We start from the raw sequence: 15115 nt of genomic DNA, 5'->3' as shown, positions 1-15115 counted from the left end.
GAGGTTCTCATTGCTGTGAGAAAAAAAATGGGGATGAGCAGGCATATTCTAGGAAGCCTTGAGTTAGGCACGTCTAAGGGAGTGGGCGGGACTTCCTCGCGGAAGCCCCTCATTTCTGTGACACCTAAGGAGCTGGCGAGCCCGCTTCCGGTGGGGGCGGGGCCTGGGCTCCGGGGCCTGGGGCTCCTGGCCGCTTTCAGTTGTTGGATTGTGTACGGCTCGCTGTTGCGAGCTGGGACACGCCGTGGAGTCGCGTTTCCTTTTTGTGCAACAAACAGTGGAATGGGCCTGTTTTTCTCACATTGTGTGTTGGCAGGGCGCTGAGGGCGTGAGATTTGGCCTTCGCGATTACCAGAGCAGGCGGCCCTGAAAGTTGGTTCCCTTCGCCTCGTCTGGCCTGCTCAGGCCCGGTAATCCTGCCGTGCACACCTTTCCTTCCAGCTTGGTTCACTTTTCTAACACTAGGGTCCAGTTGACCAGCGGAGGAGAAAAGGCGCAACCATTTGTGAGCATTCAAGTAGGAAATCTCATGTTCACCACCTGCCCAGCTTAGTTGCAAAGTCAAACGTTAATAAAAGCGAAATGGCTTTAATTGACGTTGGAGATTTCTCATGGGGTTTGGAGATTCAGGGATGTGTTAAAATGACATGTTCGCACAAACCACAGAGTTCATCTTGGAATGTGTAATTCGTCACGTAAACGCCACCGCAGGTCGATTTTTCAAGCAGGAGGTAGAGGCATTCGTCAAGGTCCATTCTTCAGACCCCACTTAGTGCTACTTCTGTAGCACACCCCTTTGTTTCCAAGAACATTTGTTCTCTGGTGTTTTGTCGGTACATTATTCGTGCTTAACAAGTACGTTTTGTTTTATTTGATGCTGGATATTACCCAAATGATTTCATTTTAGCTTCTTTGGTGTCATAGCACAAGAAAGGCCTTGACTTCTTTCTGCGCACTGGCGATTCCACAGGTAAACATTCCCTAGGCACTGAAATAGTTAATTCTCAGTCTCTGGAAAATCAGCGTAGTCATTCGCTGTTTTATAGCAACTCCTTTGCCTTGTGCTAAATATCTTACAAAATGTTAAGGTACCTTATTATTTTAATTATTTCCTATTTGTTTCTTAACTGTTATCTCCAAAGAACCACTAAGGTCAGGAATGTGAATTGCTTGAGTGGGTGTCCCTTTGGCATGTGACAAAGAATGAGTAAGCAGGACATTTCTTTGAAGTCTCATATTTTATCTTAAAAAAAGGGAACTTTTTGCATTTTACCCTGTGATCCACTTGTTAATGTGAAAGTAATTTTCTCTCATCCAAAAAGAAAACAAACTGAATAAAATTGTTTGAAAATCCGTGTTTTGTATATTCTGTTGCTTCTGGAATGCCCCTGGAGCCCTGCCTCATTACCCCCAGGGAAGTCTCAACTATTATTTGTGAAGAGTTAGTACTCATTTAACGTTTTTTAAAAATTAAAATTTTAACATATTACTATAACAGGATAATTACTATAATCAGCACATATTACTAGATGGCCATACTTTTGCCTGCTTAAGTATTGGACATTTTAGAGAAGAATCTTGTGGCTGGAAAAATTTTTTTGCTCCAATCTTTTATAGTATAGCTGGTTATAGAATGAAAACCATAGTGTAAGCAACATAAATATAACTCAAAGTGGTTTGCTTTTTTCTTTTTGTTTTTCCTGTCAACAATTACTGGAACCAATTACAGAGCCCAGATGACCTTAGCATGTAGTTCAGGTGTTTCTACTCCTAGGGAGTTAACAAATCCCCTGAAATTATATACACAATTGTGTATGCACATTTCTTTAAAAGATTTTATTTTTAGAGAGGGGAAGGGAGGAAGAGGAAGAGGGACATAAATGTGTGTTTGCCTCTCACATGCCTCCTGGGGACCTGGCCCACAACTCAGGTATGTGCCCTGACTGGGAATCAAACCTGCAACCTTTTGGTTCACAGGCCAGCACTCAATCCACTGAGCCACACCAGCCAGGGCATGTATGTACATTTTTGCAGAAGAGCATTGATAAAATTTTGTCATATTTTGAAAAAGATTAGGGCCTCATTAAAGTTAAAATACACTAATGGAGCCTGTTATAAATGCTGAAATAGGTCCAGAAGAGGAACTCTTTGAAAACCACACAAGTAAGTAACAGTAAACCTAGTGCTGCTGCTGCTTTTTCTATTTCCTTGCGTACATTCTCTTTAACAGAACAGTGGCTTTTCATTGTCTAAAGAAAAACAATACAAAATTATATGCCTGTTCAACTGGATTCAAACTGAACATACTTCCTGCTCCCTTTTCCAAACAGAATATAAGAAGCTATTTAATCTCTTCTGAAAAGTGCAGTTGCCAAGAAACAACCACTGTTCACAGTTCATTAACACTAAAATACAACAGGGTTTTTAGTTTTGCTTTTAAATTACTGATTGAAAGCTTTTTATGTTTAAGTCATGCATTTATTTATTCATTCTTTCAACATATTTATTGAGTGCCTGGCTTTTGTTTGCTAAAGTAAAAACAGCCAGCTTATTTTTTGGGGGGTGGGGGGGTGGCAATGGGTAGGGGAGGTGGTGAAGTGGATATACGGGGCTGAAAGCAGGATACAGTGCAGAAAAACCAGCCTTATTAAAAGTAGCATGTGAGTCTAACATTCCTGCCCAATTCTTTCTCAGTGTAACAGATATCAAGTCTGTTAAGTTTTAGGACTGCAGAGGTTACATGTTGCTTATATTCCAGAGGACTTTGGCCTCCTTTACACATAGAGCTGAAGAAAGCAGACAGAGTGGACTCCTTCCCCTGGACACTGACCAGTGGCCTACCATGATAAAAGTTTGCTTCACCTCCTTCATGGGACTAATCCAGGTGAAATATGAGGTTTGAATTTAAAGCTTTGAGAAAGCAAAACAATATTTGTGAACGCTTTCTTGTCACTCCCATCTACAAAACCCTTGAATATTTATCTTCATCTCTGGAGCCTTGTTCATGGTCCTCTGTGCCTCAGCTCCTGTCATCTTTCTAGGTGGTCTGCCCGCCCTGACCCCCTGGGTGATTTTAACATGCTACGTTGGTCTTTCCCTTTCTCAGCCTCCTTACCTAACCTTATTATCAATGACCAACTCCCACAATCCTTTCCAACTACAACTTCATCTCTCACCCATTCATAGCCCAAATTCTGATTTTGTTTTTACAAAAAAAAAAAAAAAGTCCAAAAATAAGAGAAGGGGAAAAACTACAACATTAAAGTTTTTACAAAAAAGATAATTCTTAAGCTATGTTTTACTTGATGTCTAAGTTGTTACAGTAGTTAAGAATTGTGTTTAACTTCATATAACTTAAAACAGTAGGTGCTTAAACAAGACATTTATTTCTTAAAAGAAATCTGGAGGTAGGCCAGTCAGGCTGGTACAGGGAGTTAGTCCATAGTCATTGGGACACAGGCCTGTTCTCTCTATCCAGTCCTGCATTTGCATGCATTACATATTCCTTAATATCTCATAGGCCAAGATAGGTGCAGAGTTATTTTGCCTCCAGCCCAGCACTAGGCTTGGGGAGAGGGTGGAGGACAAAAAGCCTTCCAGCTAAGCAAACTCCTTATACAATTTTACTCAATCTCCTTATAATAGTTCTTATTTACATCTCATTAACCAGATTTTGGCCACCTGGCCACATCTCCCTGGGAGCAGGAAGCTAGGAAATATAGTCTTTTAAGGAGCCCTGTTACTGCCCCTGAATTTATTCAGGGTTCTGTTATTAAGGAAGAAAAGGAAACAAAATTGGGTGGCACCCAACAATCTGTGTCACAGCGGCTAATCAGTGACATCTCCCTTGAAGACATGAAGAAATCCACTAGAATATAAGCTCCACTATATCACCAGTGTCAATCACCCTGCTTTGTGTCTAGTAGGGGCTCAGCAAATAATGGGTAAATGATTTAAACTCATCATGATTATTATTTTTCTTCTTACAGATATATACAGAATACATCAAGCACTTGAATAGTGGAATAATTCATTAACAGTAGAGTAGTTGTTAACAAGCTTTAGCAAAATTGCCAAACCCTAACTATTCCTTTTTAAACTCAAAAATTATCTTCAATTTTGACACTTTATGTAGCCTTTCTACTTAAAGTGCATGGGAACTTGCTAGAGAGGCAGAATCAGAGGCTCCCCTCCAGATCTATTGAATCAGAACCTACATTTTAAACAACATGCACAGGCAATGCAAATGCGCATTGAAGTTTGGAAGCTTATTGTGCTCTCTAAAAAAAAAAAAAAGAATACTGAGTCACAGATTTTTTTTCTTTTTCTTTTTTCTGTACTCGAATTAAGGGGAGTGTGTGTGTGTGTGTGTGTGTGTGTGTGTGTGTGTGTGTAAGATGTACTAGTTTTTCCCACCAGCAAGTTGAGATGATTTCAACTTGTAGGAGATACTAAAAAAAAAGTCCACTATGTGCCACTTCTATTTACAGACAGCTGAACTGAAAAGGGAAGCATCAAACTATCGTATTTGTCTTACATTAAAAGTGACTGTCTTACATAGGTGTGGTGGAGACTTCCCAGTTGCCCAGTTGTCCTCAGTTGCCCAACGCAAATTACCCTTCCATCCCCCTGGGCTCTGGCGAGCTTCCCCAAGCCCGACAACTCAAAGCCAGGTGGTTTGCTGAACCATTTGCTGAAGTTCCCCCAGGTGACTCTCTGCGCTCCTGCCCCCACCCAGGCCTTAACCCCATTAACCTGAAAGTCGAACAGTTAAATTGCCAAGCAGGAATTGCTGCTCCCTGAGGCAGTTGTGAGAGTTATTTGTCAGGTAGAGAGGTGTTAGCCCTGGACCTGGAAATTCTGACTCAGGAGTAAAAACTGTGGATTCCTCATCTCATTTTATTGAGTTTCTGGTTAAATGGCCGGACAGGAGAGCTTTACAGGTTTTGACGTAGCTCAACAAAATCATTATTACTGGTACTGGCAAAGGTGAGGTGTTTTTCCTACTCCAAATGAAAACGAAGGCTATTTGTGTTCATTTCTTATATAATTTTTGGCAATTTACAAACTGTTGCTTTAAAAATGGGTGTTCTTGAACAGTTAAAGCAGACATCATACTTACTCTTAACTTCTAGGGAAGGAGAAAGAGCCCTGTGTTTTTGAATGATTCTGCTGCCTGGGTTGGTGATGTTATTCTCGTTGTTGCCCTCCCCTCTGCCTAGAGTGAAGCAGGAGTTCCAGCCCCACCAGGGTTACCCCTTTAACAACTGGTATGAGGAACAACAGCACAACTGTTGTCCTTTATCCGGCTACAGCTGTGGTTTCACAGTGAATGGAAATGAATACAACCTTTCTGCACGTGGGACCTCTGGACACCCAACCGAAACTGCAGTTATGCCTGAGGTATCACCCTGTGAAATGAATCCTGTATTGTTTGTGTGCTCAACTTGGAAACATCTTTTTTCTATCTTCACAATCTCCACATACTGCCAATCAGATTCCCACAGCAGTGGCTTTTGCTCCCTGTTTTAATACCAGAGAGTAACAACTGATGATCTAAGAAATTCTGACTTGCAAACGACCCTAAGTCCTCACTGTCTTCCAAAAACAAAATAGGCTGATGAAGTCTTGTGCCTAAATTCTGGTTACTAAATTGTAGATTATCATCTTTCAGTAGATTTTATTCTTAAACACTTAAAATAAGACAGAAGGAGTTATTGGGTTTTTTGTATTGTTTTGGTACAGCAATGAATATTAACACACTTTGTAAAAGATACTTTACTATTTTGATTACTAAAGTAACCTATTTCTGAAACCACACAAAGATGTATTGGAGTGAGGGAAGGCCTCCCGGCTCACTACTCGACTTCCCCATCTCCTCTCCACTTAGAAAGAAGAAAACGCAGTTTAAGTGATCTTGTCCTCTAGATTTTCCCCCTCTACTCTTGTTGCATTAGCATGATTGGGCTTTATTTGTTTGGGGGAGCTGGGAGTGCCTTGGACAGGAATGGACTGTGTAGTATTATATACTTGTTTGCTTCTTGCTTCTGCATGTAGGTTGCATCAGGAGAGCTTCCTTTAAAGGCTGCCCATGTGGGTATGCTGTGATTTTAGCTCATCCCTATTGACTGACCTTTTAAATGTTCTCAGTGCCTTAATTTAAGGCACTTAACTTCTTTGCCTTATCTCCAGGCATTTGAGTGGGGTTTGTTTGTTTGTTTGTTTGTTTGTTTTGGCTAAGAAAAATTTCTGAAAGCAGGAAATCTGGATTAAAGGATATAACATTTGCAATTTTAAGAAGCAGTTTACCAAAAAGCCTGCCTGGGTTTACACTTTCCACTGGTCTTGTAGGTGTGGTTGCTTCTCCGTTTTGTTTTGTTTGTTATTCTGTGTGATTAGCCAATTGGACAAGTGTGGAAGGCATTTGCCTATTATTGAAGGCAAATATATTTTGCACACAATACCTTTGGAGTCAGTTGATGTTTTTGTCTGCCTTCTGCTGTGTTGTGCCCCTTTTTCGTAGGGAAATTAGCACTTTGCAGTCAAAGTGTTACAGAGTTTTCTCCACAGTTTTTTTTTCCTAATGTGCACAGTGACATTTTTTTTGCGATGGCCTTGGCTTTTACACGAGAGTTGAATTTAATAGTTAATCACTGATTTTAAAACTTTCATTCGCTTGATTTTCCCCCCCAAACCTTTTCATTTTTTCAAGTTTGTTTCAGGTGTGCTTCATAGAGAAACTATATTGTTAGACTTCCCAGCTTTTTTGCTTTTAAATTCAATTTGGGTTTTACCCTTTTAGCAAGTGCTTGTTTATCTCCTAAAAAAAACTTTTGCTACATTGCCTGAGGTTTTAGCACTTTTTTCATTTTATCCCTTTTTTGAGAAAGGAGAAGTGGTCTATCTGACGTCTAGTAGTTACCTTTATATCTTTAAATAGAGAAGTATAGGTTTGAGTGTATTAACCACTCCAGAAATGAAAATATTTCCCCACTCATGAAAAATTAAGACATTAACACTTTTTTCTCTCTGCTACCCTTTCCCTCCTCTCCCCATTTTCATTGACACATTTTGTTTTTAATATTTCACCCTCTAGTCAAATTATTACTATAATCAGTTTTTCATTCAGGAATTATAAATATATTCTCTTTGGTTACCATACTTGTGCCACCTGCCTGCTGTCTTGGTGGGAGCCCCTGGTTATGAAGCTGGTCACAAAATTCAAGATGATAAAGCTCTTTGTTGGGTCTTTTGACTCACACATCCTCACTTGAGTCTTCCCTAATAAAGTGCGCCCTCTATGAGATGTGATAGTTTCATTGCCCCACAGTAGTACACCCTTGTCTCCCCAAGTTAAGGGGTTAGACACTCCACTTTGACCTTATGTCTTAAATTTAAAAGTAGGTATCTTCAAAATGATTCTCAGATTTTTGGGGGTTCACCAGCACCATCTGCCCAAACTGCTTCTAACAGGAAAACCATTTATAGCTGTCCCCTTCTTTGAGGACAAACAACCGCATACACTGCCCAGGTAAACCTCAGACTAGAGAGAATGGTCTGTCTCCAGACGGGTTCCGTTCCACACACCCTGGTAATTTAGGATCCACATTTACCAGATCACACATTGAAAAGGAGGAAATGGAATTTAGCTCTCATTATGTCAGAGGATAGTTCATTGGTTTGCTTTTCTGTAGCCTCTGCATTTCCTTAAGCACTTCTTATTCTGGTCCTTAACTGCACCATAGAGCTGGGATGTGATTAGAAGGCCATGAGGGGAATGTGCTCATAGAGCCTCTGCAGTTATCATCTGGAAGGTAGGGCAGAGCTCCAGGTAGAGAGTTGGGCATCTAGTACATGGACTACGGAGTCTGGATTCAGGGTCCCTGGGGGCTGGTTCCTATCCCAGGCTCTTGGATGCCAGTTAGCTCTCAGAAGCTTCAGAGAGCCCAGAGTTCTTTGTCAGGTTTGCTGCTCCTTTGTGGGTTTTCTTCTGTTGACCCAGTTCACTCATTTAATAATTGTAAAGTTATATCATTCAAAGAGTCTTCTAATCCAAGTTTGAAAATAAATTTGATCTAAAGAAAGTTTAGTGTTCTAGATATTACTTTGGGGAGCTAGGTTTTTCTAAGAAAGCATGTGTGATAGTAAGCCTTAAATAAATTTTTTTTCCTTAAAATACTGATTTTCATTGTAGGAAACCACAGCTCTGGTGGAAAACCACGATGAAGACCTATTAGAAGGTAACATAAAACTTGTGTTGCTAAAGCACAAGTAGTTAAAAACAAACCTAACCCGATTTCTGGGTTCCTCATTCACTTAGCTGGCTAGAAACTTAGAGATCCTCCTGGAAAATACCAACATGGTTGCCTAAGCCTTTCTCTTTAGTAATTCATCTAGTTTTTGCAAATTGTTTCTGTGAGAACAGGTCTTTCTCAAGGACTGGGAAAAGGGGGCATTTTCAAAAAAACAATAAGTCGATTTTTTTAAAGATCTGTTTCCTCCATAAGTTTAGGCTTTGGGATTAATTATGCTTTAATTTTGATTTTTAAGGAGAAAAGCATGAGGCAATCACTGTGGCCTTGACTTCCTAGCTTCCCTCGGGGGTGTTGGTTCCTGGAGGACCCAGCAGTTCCCCCCTGTAGTGCCAGGAGTTTCTTCATGTAGCTCTTGTTCTGTCTTGAAAAGACCAAAATGTACCTGCCCGGGGAACGTGTCTTATTCAAAAAGAAGAAAACATTTGTCTTCTTTTATTTATTTTAAGTTATGGGAAAGAGAAATAAAATGCAGAGAACACTTTTGTCTGTTTCTTGTCAACTGTCTTATCACATGCCTGTCTGGTCTCTTCCTCAACCCTCTCCCCACCCCCACAAGACGAACCAACCCACTGCTTTTGTCATTTTATAAACGATGGGAGCATCCATTTTGTAGTCCCAGTAACCAACACCAAGTCTCCGTGTTAGTTGGTGTCCAATGTTTAAATAGAATGAAATTGATGTTTAAAAGAAATCTTCGAATGCTATGGGGCGGTTCTAGTTTTTAGTACTTTGCAATGCGATTGGTGTGTGATCTAATGATTCCAGCTCTCAGGGGGATTTCATTCTGGTTAATGAGTGAGTCTGTCCTCCTGGCTTTTACTGTTTTTTTAGATGGCCTAAAAAATGACAGAGAAAGGCATACCATGAGACTGTGCTCTCTGGATCCAGACTGCCGGGGTGCAGATCTCTTTTACAAGTTGTGTAGTGCCAGACAAATTAACCTCCAGTGCACTGGCATCCCCACCTGTCAAATGGGGTTTAAAACTTACCTCATACTAAGTGTGAGGAAAATACCTCTAAAGTGCTTTTGAGAGTTCTAACAGAGACTGGCACAGAATAACCTCTCAAGTGTTAGTTATTCATTGATCGGGCAGCTCTGTCCAGTAGAAGTGTAATGTAAAACACAAATCCACCCACATAGGTGGTTTTAAAATTTTTAGTAGCCAAATTCAAAAAATAGAGACAGGAAAATTTAATTTAAATATTTTAAATTCAATCTAGTATATTCAGAATATTATATCAACGTGTAATCAATATAAAATTTAATGAGATTATGTACTTTTTAATGCCAGGTTTTCAAAATGCAGTGTATATTTATATCACATTTCAACTAGGCCTAGCCACACTTCAAGTGTTCGACAGCCACATGTGACTAGTGGCTACTGTATTGGACAGCATATGTCAAGAGAGCCCACAGGTTTAGAAAAGATAATTCATCTGTCTTTTATAGGCTACTATTACCCCAATAGCAATATCATTGGAAGGGCCTAGATCATTAATCTGTGGTTCCTAGCTGACATTTGTTTTCTAGGCCACGGGTTACAGGAGAGAGATGCTCATAAGCATGTGGTCCTGACATCTATCCCCCAACCAGAAACATGCAAAGTCAGAAGCTTTTTAGCAAACAACTGCCCATGACAATGACAGAAAGGACTCTGGAGCATGACTTTAGGAAAGAAAATTTCAGAAAGTTTAGGGGGAAACTAGAAATATCTAATTTTGTGATACCTTGCTCTCAAAGGAACGATACTTCAAAAGGGATGAGAATTTCTAAAGAACATGAATCAGACAAAAGAGTCACACATGACTCTAGTGAAGACAAATAAGTAGCTCATGAAACTTAAGGGCAGGGGCCATTCCATGAACTTGGTTCTAAAGTGATAAATATAGAAGGATATCATATTAGTAAATTTGGGCTGCTATAACAAAATACCACAAATCGGGCAGCTTGAACAACAGAAAATTTCTCATAGTTCTGGACAGCGGAAAGTCCAACATTAGATGCAAGCTGATCCGGTTTTTGGTAAGGGCTCTCTTTTTGGCTTACAGATGGACACCTTTTCATACCTTCATGTAGTGAGGGAAGAGAGATCACGATCTCTGGTGTCCTTTTTATAAGGGCACTAATCCCATGGAGGTAGGGCCCTGCCCTCATGATCTCATCTCATCCTAGTTATCTCCCAAAGACCCCACCTCCAAATACTATCAAATCTGAAGTTAGGATTTCAATGTGATTTTTTTTGGGGGGGGGGCACAAACTGTTTATAACACGCATATAAATAAATACAAATGAATAGCATGCACGCATGTGAGTATTAGGAAGCAAATTATGACCCTAAATGAGCTGAGGTTTGCAAAATTTATAAGGGGAAAGAGAAGTGTAACTGAGGTTTGTCAGTTACATTTAATACAAGGAGAAAAAATAGAATATATTCAAAGAGTCAGTGGTGTTGGAAACCTGTTAGTTTGAATATCTAGGTCTGATGCTTTCATGATAACATAACACTACCTTCTCATCACAGGGTTCCAGGTTTCAGAGAAGTAAGGCCAAATTCCTCTCTTTTTCTACATTACTGGTAGTTGCTGTGTATAAGTCATTCATATATCAATCTGTTAACTAAGCAGATAAAAAGGCATAGTTACTTTTTCCAAGTCCTGTCAGGCACTTGGTCCTGGCTCACTGTTTGGCTCCTATCCACCCAAGCGCTCATGCCAGAAACTCAGGAGTCATCTTTGGCCACTCCCCACCTTTCTCCTTTACCCCAAATTGACTCCATTTCCAAATAGTGCCTGTTGATTCGATCCATTTTCTCCTCAATCACCATCTAGGTGCTCGTTAAGTCTGGTAGTACTATTTCTTTTTTAGGTTCAACTTCTGTTTTTCAAGTCTTATTGAAATGAAGCACAATTTAAAAATGTTAACATTGTCTGCAATATTTCCTGCTATTTTTTTTTAAAAACTGTAAGCCATTTCTAATATATATCCTGTCAAATTCTATTTTTATATGCATTATTGACTTCTGCAGATCCCAATCTTCATTTGAATATTGAGGAATTAAACAAAGAGTTTATGGTGAAAAGTGAAGAACTCTACGACTCTCTCATGAATTGCCACTGGCAGCCCCTGGATACAGTTCACTCTAAAATCCCAGAGGAGATGTCACAGAAGCCAGATGTTCATTGAGCTACCCAATTACCATATTAATTGTATCCTGTTTTGGTTTTGTTTTTCAAAAAATTTCTCCCAGGAATATACTGGGTTCTGTATGTAAACACAATATCCAGAACTTAAATATGATTGAAATGATAGAACATAATATAAGTAAACTTTATCAGCACACCCATTTCCAGAAATGTGTTATCTTAGATAAATGCCAGAAGAGGTCATAGTAGAACAAGCTGCACTGGTAAGACATTTGAAAATACAGTTAATATGAGATGGGGCTGACCTGAACTGACTGTGGCCTTACCTACTCTGATGTGATTTGCTACTTTCTTCTAATGTTAAATGCTCATGAAGAGAAATCCTATGCACGGAGATGCAAGGTTTCTTGCCTGCATCTTGTATAGGAAATGTAGATTAGAACTTGATATATGATCTCTATCTCCTGACCCACAAGCTCTCTGGTGGCAGAACTGGACAGTAGAAAACAGTGGAGACTTGCTTATCTCATATGAACAGAAAAATTCCTAAGCGTTGAAAAAGTTTGCCTATCCACCTTCTAAGAAAGGAATTGGGCCCCCATAAAAGCCAGTTCTGAAACATCAATGCATGTATTGACTGTGCCATTTATAAAATATGGTCTTTTGCGGGGGGCAGTTCTGAAGATAAACATTGTCCTGTTTATTGTTTTGTCAGAGATAGATACTTGAGTAAGAGCCCTGGGGCTCATCTGAGTGACTTGAAGTCCTGAAGACTTGTTGCTTAAAGAGTTAACCAGACCCTATTCTGCTCTGCGAGTGGTTAAGGCATACTAATCCTTGTCCCAACTAGGTTCAAAGAGCCAAATCCAATATCGAGAGCTAGGTGACTGCGGCCCCTCTAAAGGAACTTACTGTGCCTCATAGCATAGGACAGAGTTTCTCAACCTTGGCATTACTGAAATTTTTGGCCAGACACTTCTTTATTGTGGGGCTGTCTATGCATTATCTCGACCTCTGCCACTACATGCCAGTGGCACTCCATACCCCAGCTGTGACAAACAAAATGTTTCTAGACATTGCCAAATGTCCCCTTGTGACAAAACCACCTCTGATTGAGAATCAGAGTATAGGGCAGTGGCTCTCATCAGAATTGCTTGGCAGGCGTGTTAAAGCACATTTTCCTGGCTACTACCACCAAAGTTTAACTCAACATGTCTGGTGCAATCTGAAGACTTTCTTTTCTAAAAAGTTTCTAGGTAATGCTGATGCTGCTGGTGCAGGCACTACACTTTGAGAACCACTGGCACTGGGACATTCTCAGCAGGTTCAGTTTAGCTCTACGTAGTAAAGAGGCTAAGGTTCTCCTTTCATGTTCTCCACCCCAACATAAGATGAAGTCTCTACCTTCCTATAGAGCCTTCATCTGTTTAGGTATCCAGTTACCTCCTAGAGATATGTATTTCAGGAACCAGGGACATGTCTGACCCCAGGGAACGGCTTTTACAGGATCTGAGCTATGTGTAGTGGTCCCATTTCTTTTGCTAGTGATTTGTTTACAAAGGGACATGATAAAACTCTGGCTCATGAGATGTGAGTTTTCTTCACTTTTAAATGGAGAAGCAGAAAACAACTGCTTTCTCTTTCTCTGAACATTAGGTTTAAGTGTGATGCCTGGCATAGTTGCAGCCATAATGTGACCATTAGGAAACAACCCGAAGGCAGTGCCTAAAGGATCCACTGAGAATGACAGTGAAGGAAGATGCAGAGAACCTGGATCCATGATATTTGGCATTCAAATGACACTGAGTCTTTGAATTAGCCAATCCTGGAATCTCTCTACATCTGGACTTCTTATATAATACAATAATATATTTTCTTACTCTTCAACTCACTCAGAATTTTTGTTGTTATAGAAAAGCATCCTAGCATGTACCAAAACTCCACGTCTTTGAATCAAAAGGAGACCAGTTATTATGTGTAAAGCTGTGCTGTCTAATGTGGCAGCCCCATGTGGCTATTAAAATTTAAATTTTAATTAGTGAAAACTAAAAATTCAGTTCCTCTGTTTCAGTAGCTACGTTTCAAGTGTTCAAGGGTTACTGTATTAGGCAGTGCAGATTACAGAACATTTCTATCACTGCACAAAGATTTATTGTGTAACACTGGTCTGGCAGATAAAGCATAGAGGCCTGATATGAAATTACAACAGTGTTTTCTCAACCATTTTTTATTACAGCCCCCTTCAGGAGTCCTTTTAGACATGTTCCTTCTAATCATCTGCACCATGAAATTTTAATTCCATAGGTGTTATATGAGATCTGTCCAGAATGTATCCAACCATGTAATATGAAAAATAGAGACATTTATTGAAGAAGATATAGGAAACATTGTACACAGGGCAGTGACACTTCCATTCCATTCAAAATAGCCACCTTGGGACCTCACAGGGTTCTCCTAATCACCATCAGCTGCCCCATCGTATTTTCCTGAATCTTATCAACATTCTGATATCTTTTCCCTTTCAAAGGTAATTTTAGCTTTGGAAAAAGCCAGGAGTTGCAGGGTGCTATATCTGGGCCATAGGGGGGCTGAGTTACCTGGGTGATTTGATATTTCACAAAAAAGCTCTGCACGAGACATGCAGAGTGGGTGTGGTGTTGTGATGAAACTGCAAGTCACCAGCTGCCATAGCTGTGGCCTCTGAATCATCCAAATAGTTTCCATAGAGGAATGTTCAAGCTAAGGCAAAATCTGAAGCAGATTCATTGTTGTACTTGCTCAGTCATTTCGAATGCGATATCCACACAGTACAAATGATCACTCATTGTTGTCTAATACAGCGAAGATGTCATTGTTCACCCATGTACATTCCAGTCTACACTCCTTGGCTGCTAGATTACATTGATGTCATACAAACCTTTCTCATTCTATGAGAAATTGTTACCTTTCTGGGGCAATACTGTCCCCTATTGAGAATGCATGGGTTACCATGTTAGTCATTAGTAAGGTCAGGCAGAGATTTTAAGCCACCGTAAGAAATTCGGATTTTATTAAAATTGTATTGGGAAGCAAGTAAAGGATTTTAAGGAGGGGCCTCCTGAGGCCTGTTTTATGTCTTTAGAATATTACTTGGGCCCTGACCAGTACGGCTCAGTTTGTTGGTCATCATCCCACAGGGCAAAAGGCCACCAGTTCAATTCCCAGCCAGGGCACATGCCTGGGTTGCAGGTTTGGTCCCTGGTTGGGGAGCATGAATGATAGGCAACCAATGGATGTGTCTTGCTCACAACAATATTTCTCTTCCTCTCTTTTTCTCTCCCTTCTCTCTATAAAAATAAGTAAAATCTTATAAAAATAATATCACTTGGGCTGCTTTATGGACCATAGCTTGGAGGGAGATAGGAGCAGGGGTGGGCATCACCCTGCTCCCCTGTAAGAGAGACTGGAGGTTTATCCTAGGGTAGCAGGTGTGTATTTGGAGAGAGATGGAGAAATTTGAGGTACTTTCTGGAGATGAAATGGCAGCTCTTTTTGGTAGTAGTGAGGGAGAAGGGATGAGTCAAGAGTCACTCTTCAGATTTGGGCTTGAGTGTTTGCATGGAACGTGGTTCCATTTATTACAATGGAGAAAACTGGAAGAATAGTAGGGTGGGGGA

At 40.3% G+C, this 15115-nt stretch overlaps 1 protein-coding gene across 1 annotated transcript; it reads left to right on the top strand.

The window, feature by feature from the left end:
* Nucleotides 1-4918: 4918 nt before the first annotated feature.
* On the top strand, nt 4919-11525 carry CUNH6orf52 (chromosome unknown C6orf52 homolog). Its single transcript, XM_037125611.2, has 4 exons — nt 4919-4989; nt 5223-5403; nt 8195-8240; nt 11342-11525. The coding sequence occupies exons 1-4, from the start codon at nt 4919-4921 to the stop codon at nt 11497-11499; spliced, it is 456 nt and encodes a 151-aa protein (XP_036981506.1). The 3' UTR covers nt 11500-11525.
* The last annotated feature ends 3590 nt before the right edge of the window (nt 11526-15115 follow it).

This window comes from Artibeus jamaicensis, unplaced genomic scaffold, assembly GCF_021234435.1.
Source record: "Artibeus jamaicensis isolate MK-2021 breed Jamaican fruit bat unplaced genomic scaffold, CSHL_Jam_final contig_335, whole genome shotgun sequence".
NCBI classification, from domain to species: domain Eukaryota; kingdom Metazoa; phylum Chordata; class Mammalia; order Chiroptera; family Phyllostomidae; genus Artibeus; species Artibeus jamaicensis.
The sequence above is the reverse complement of the archived record's forward strand: the minus strand, read 5'-3'. Positions and strand labels throughout refer to the sequence as shown.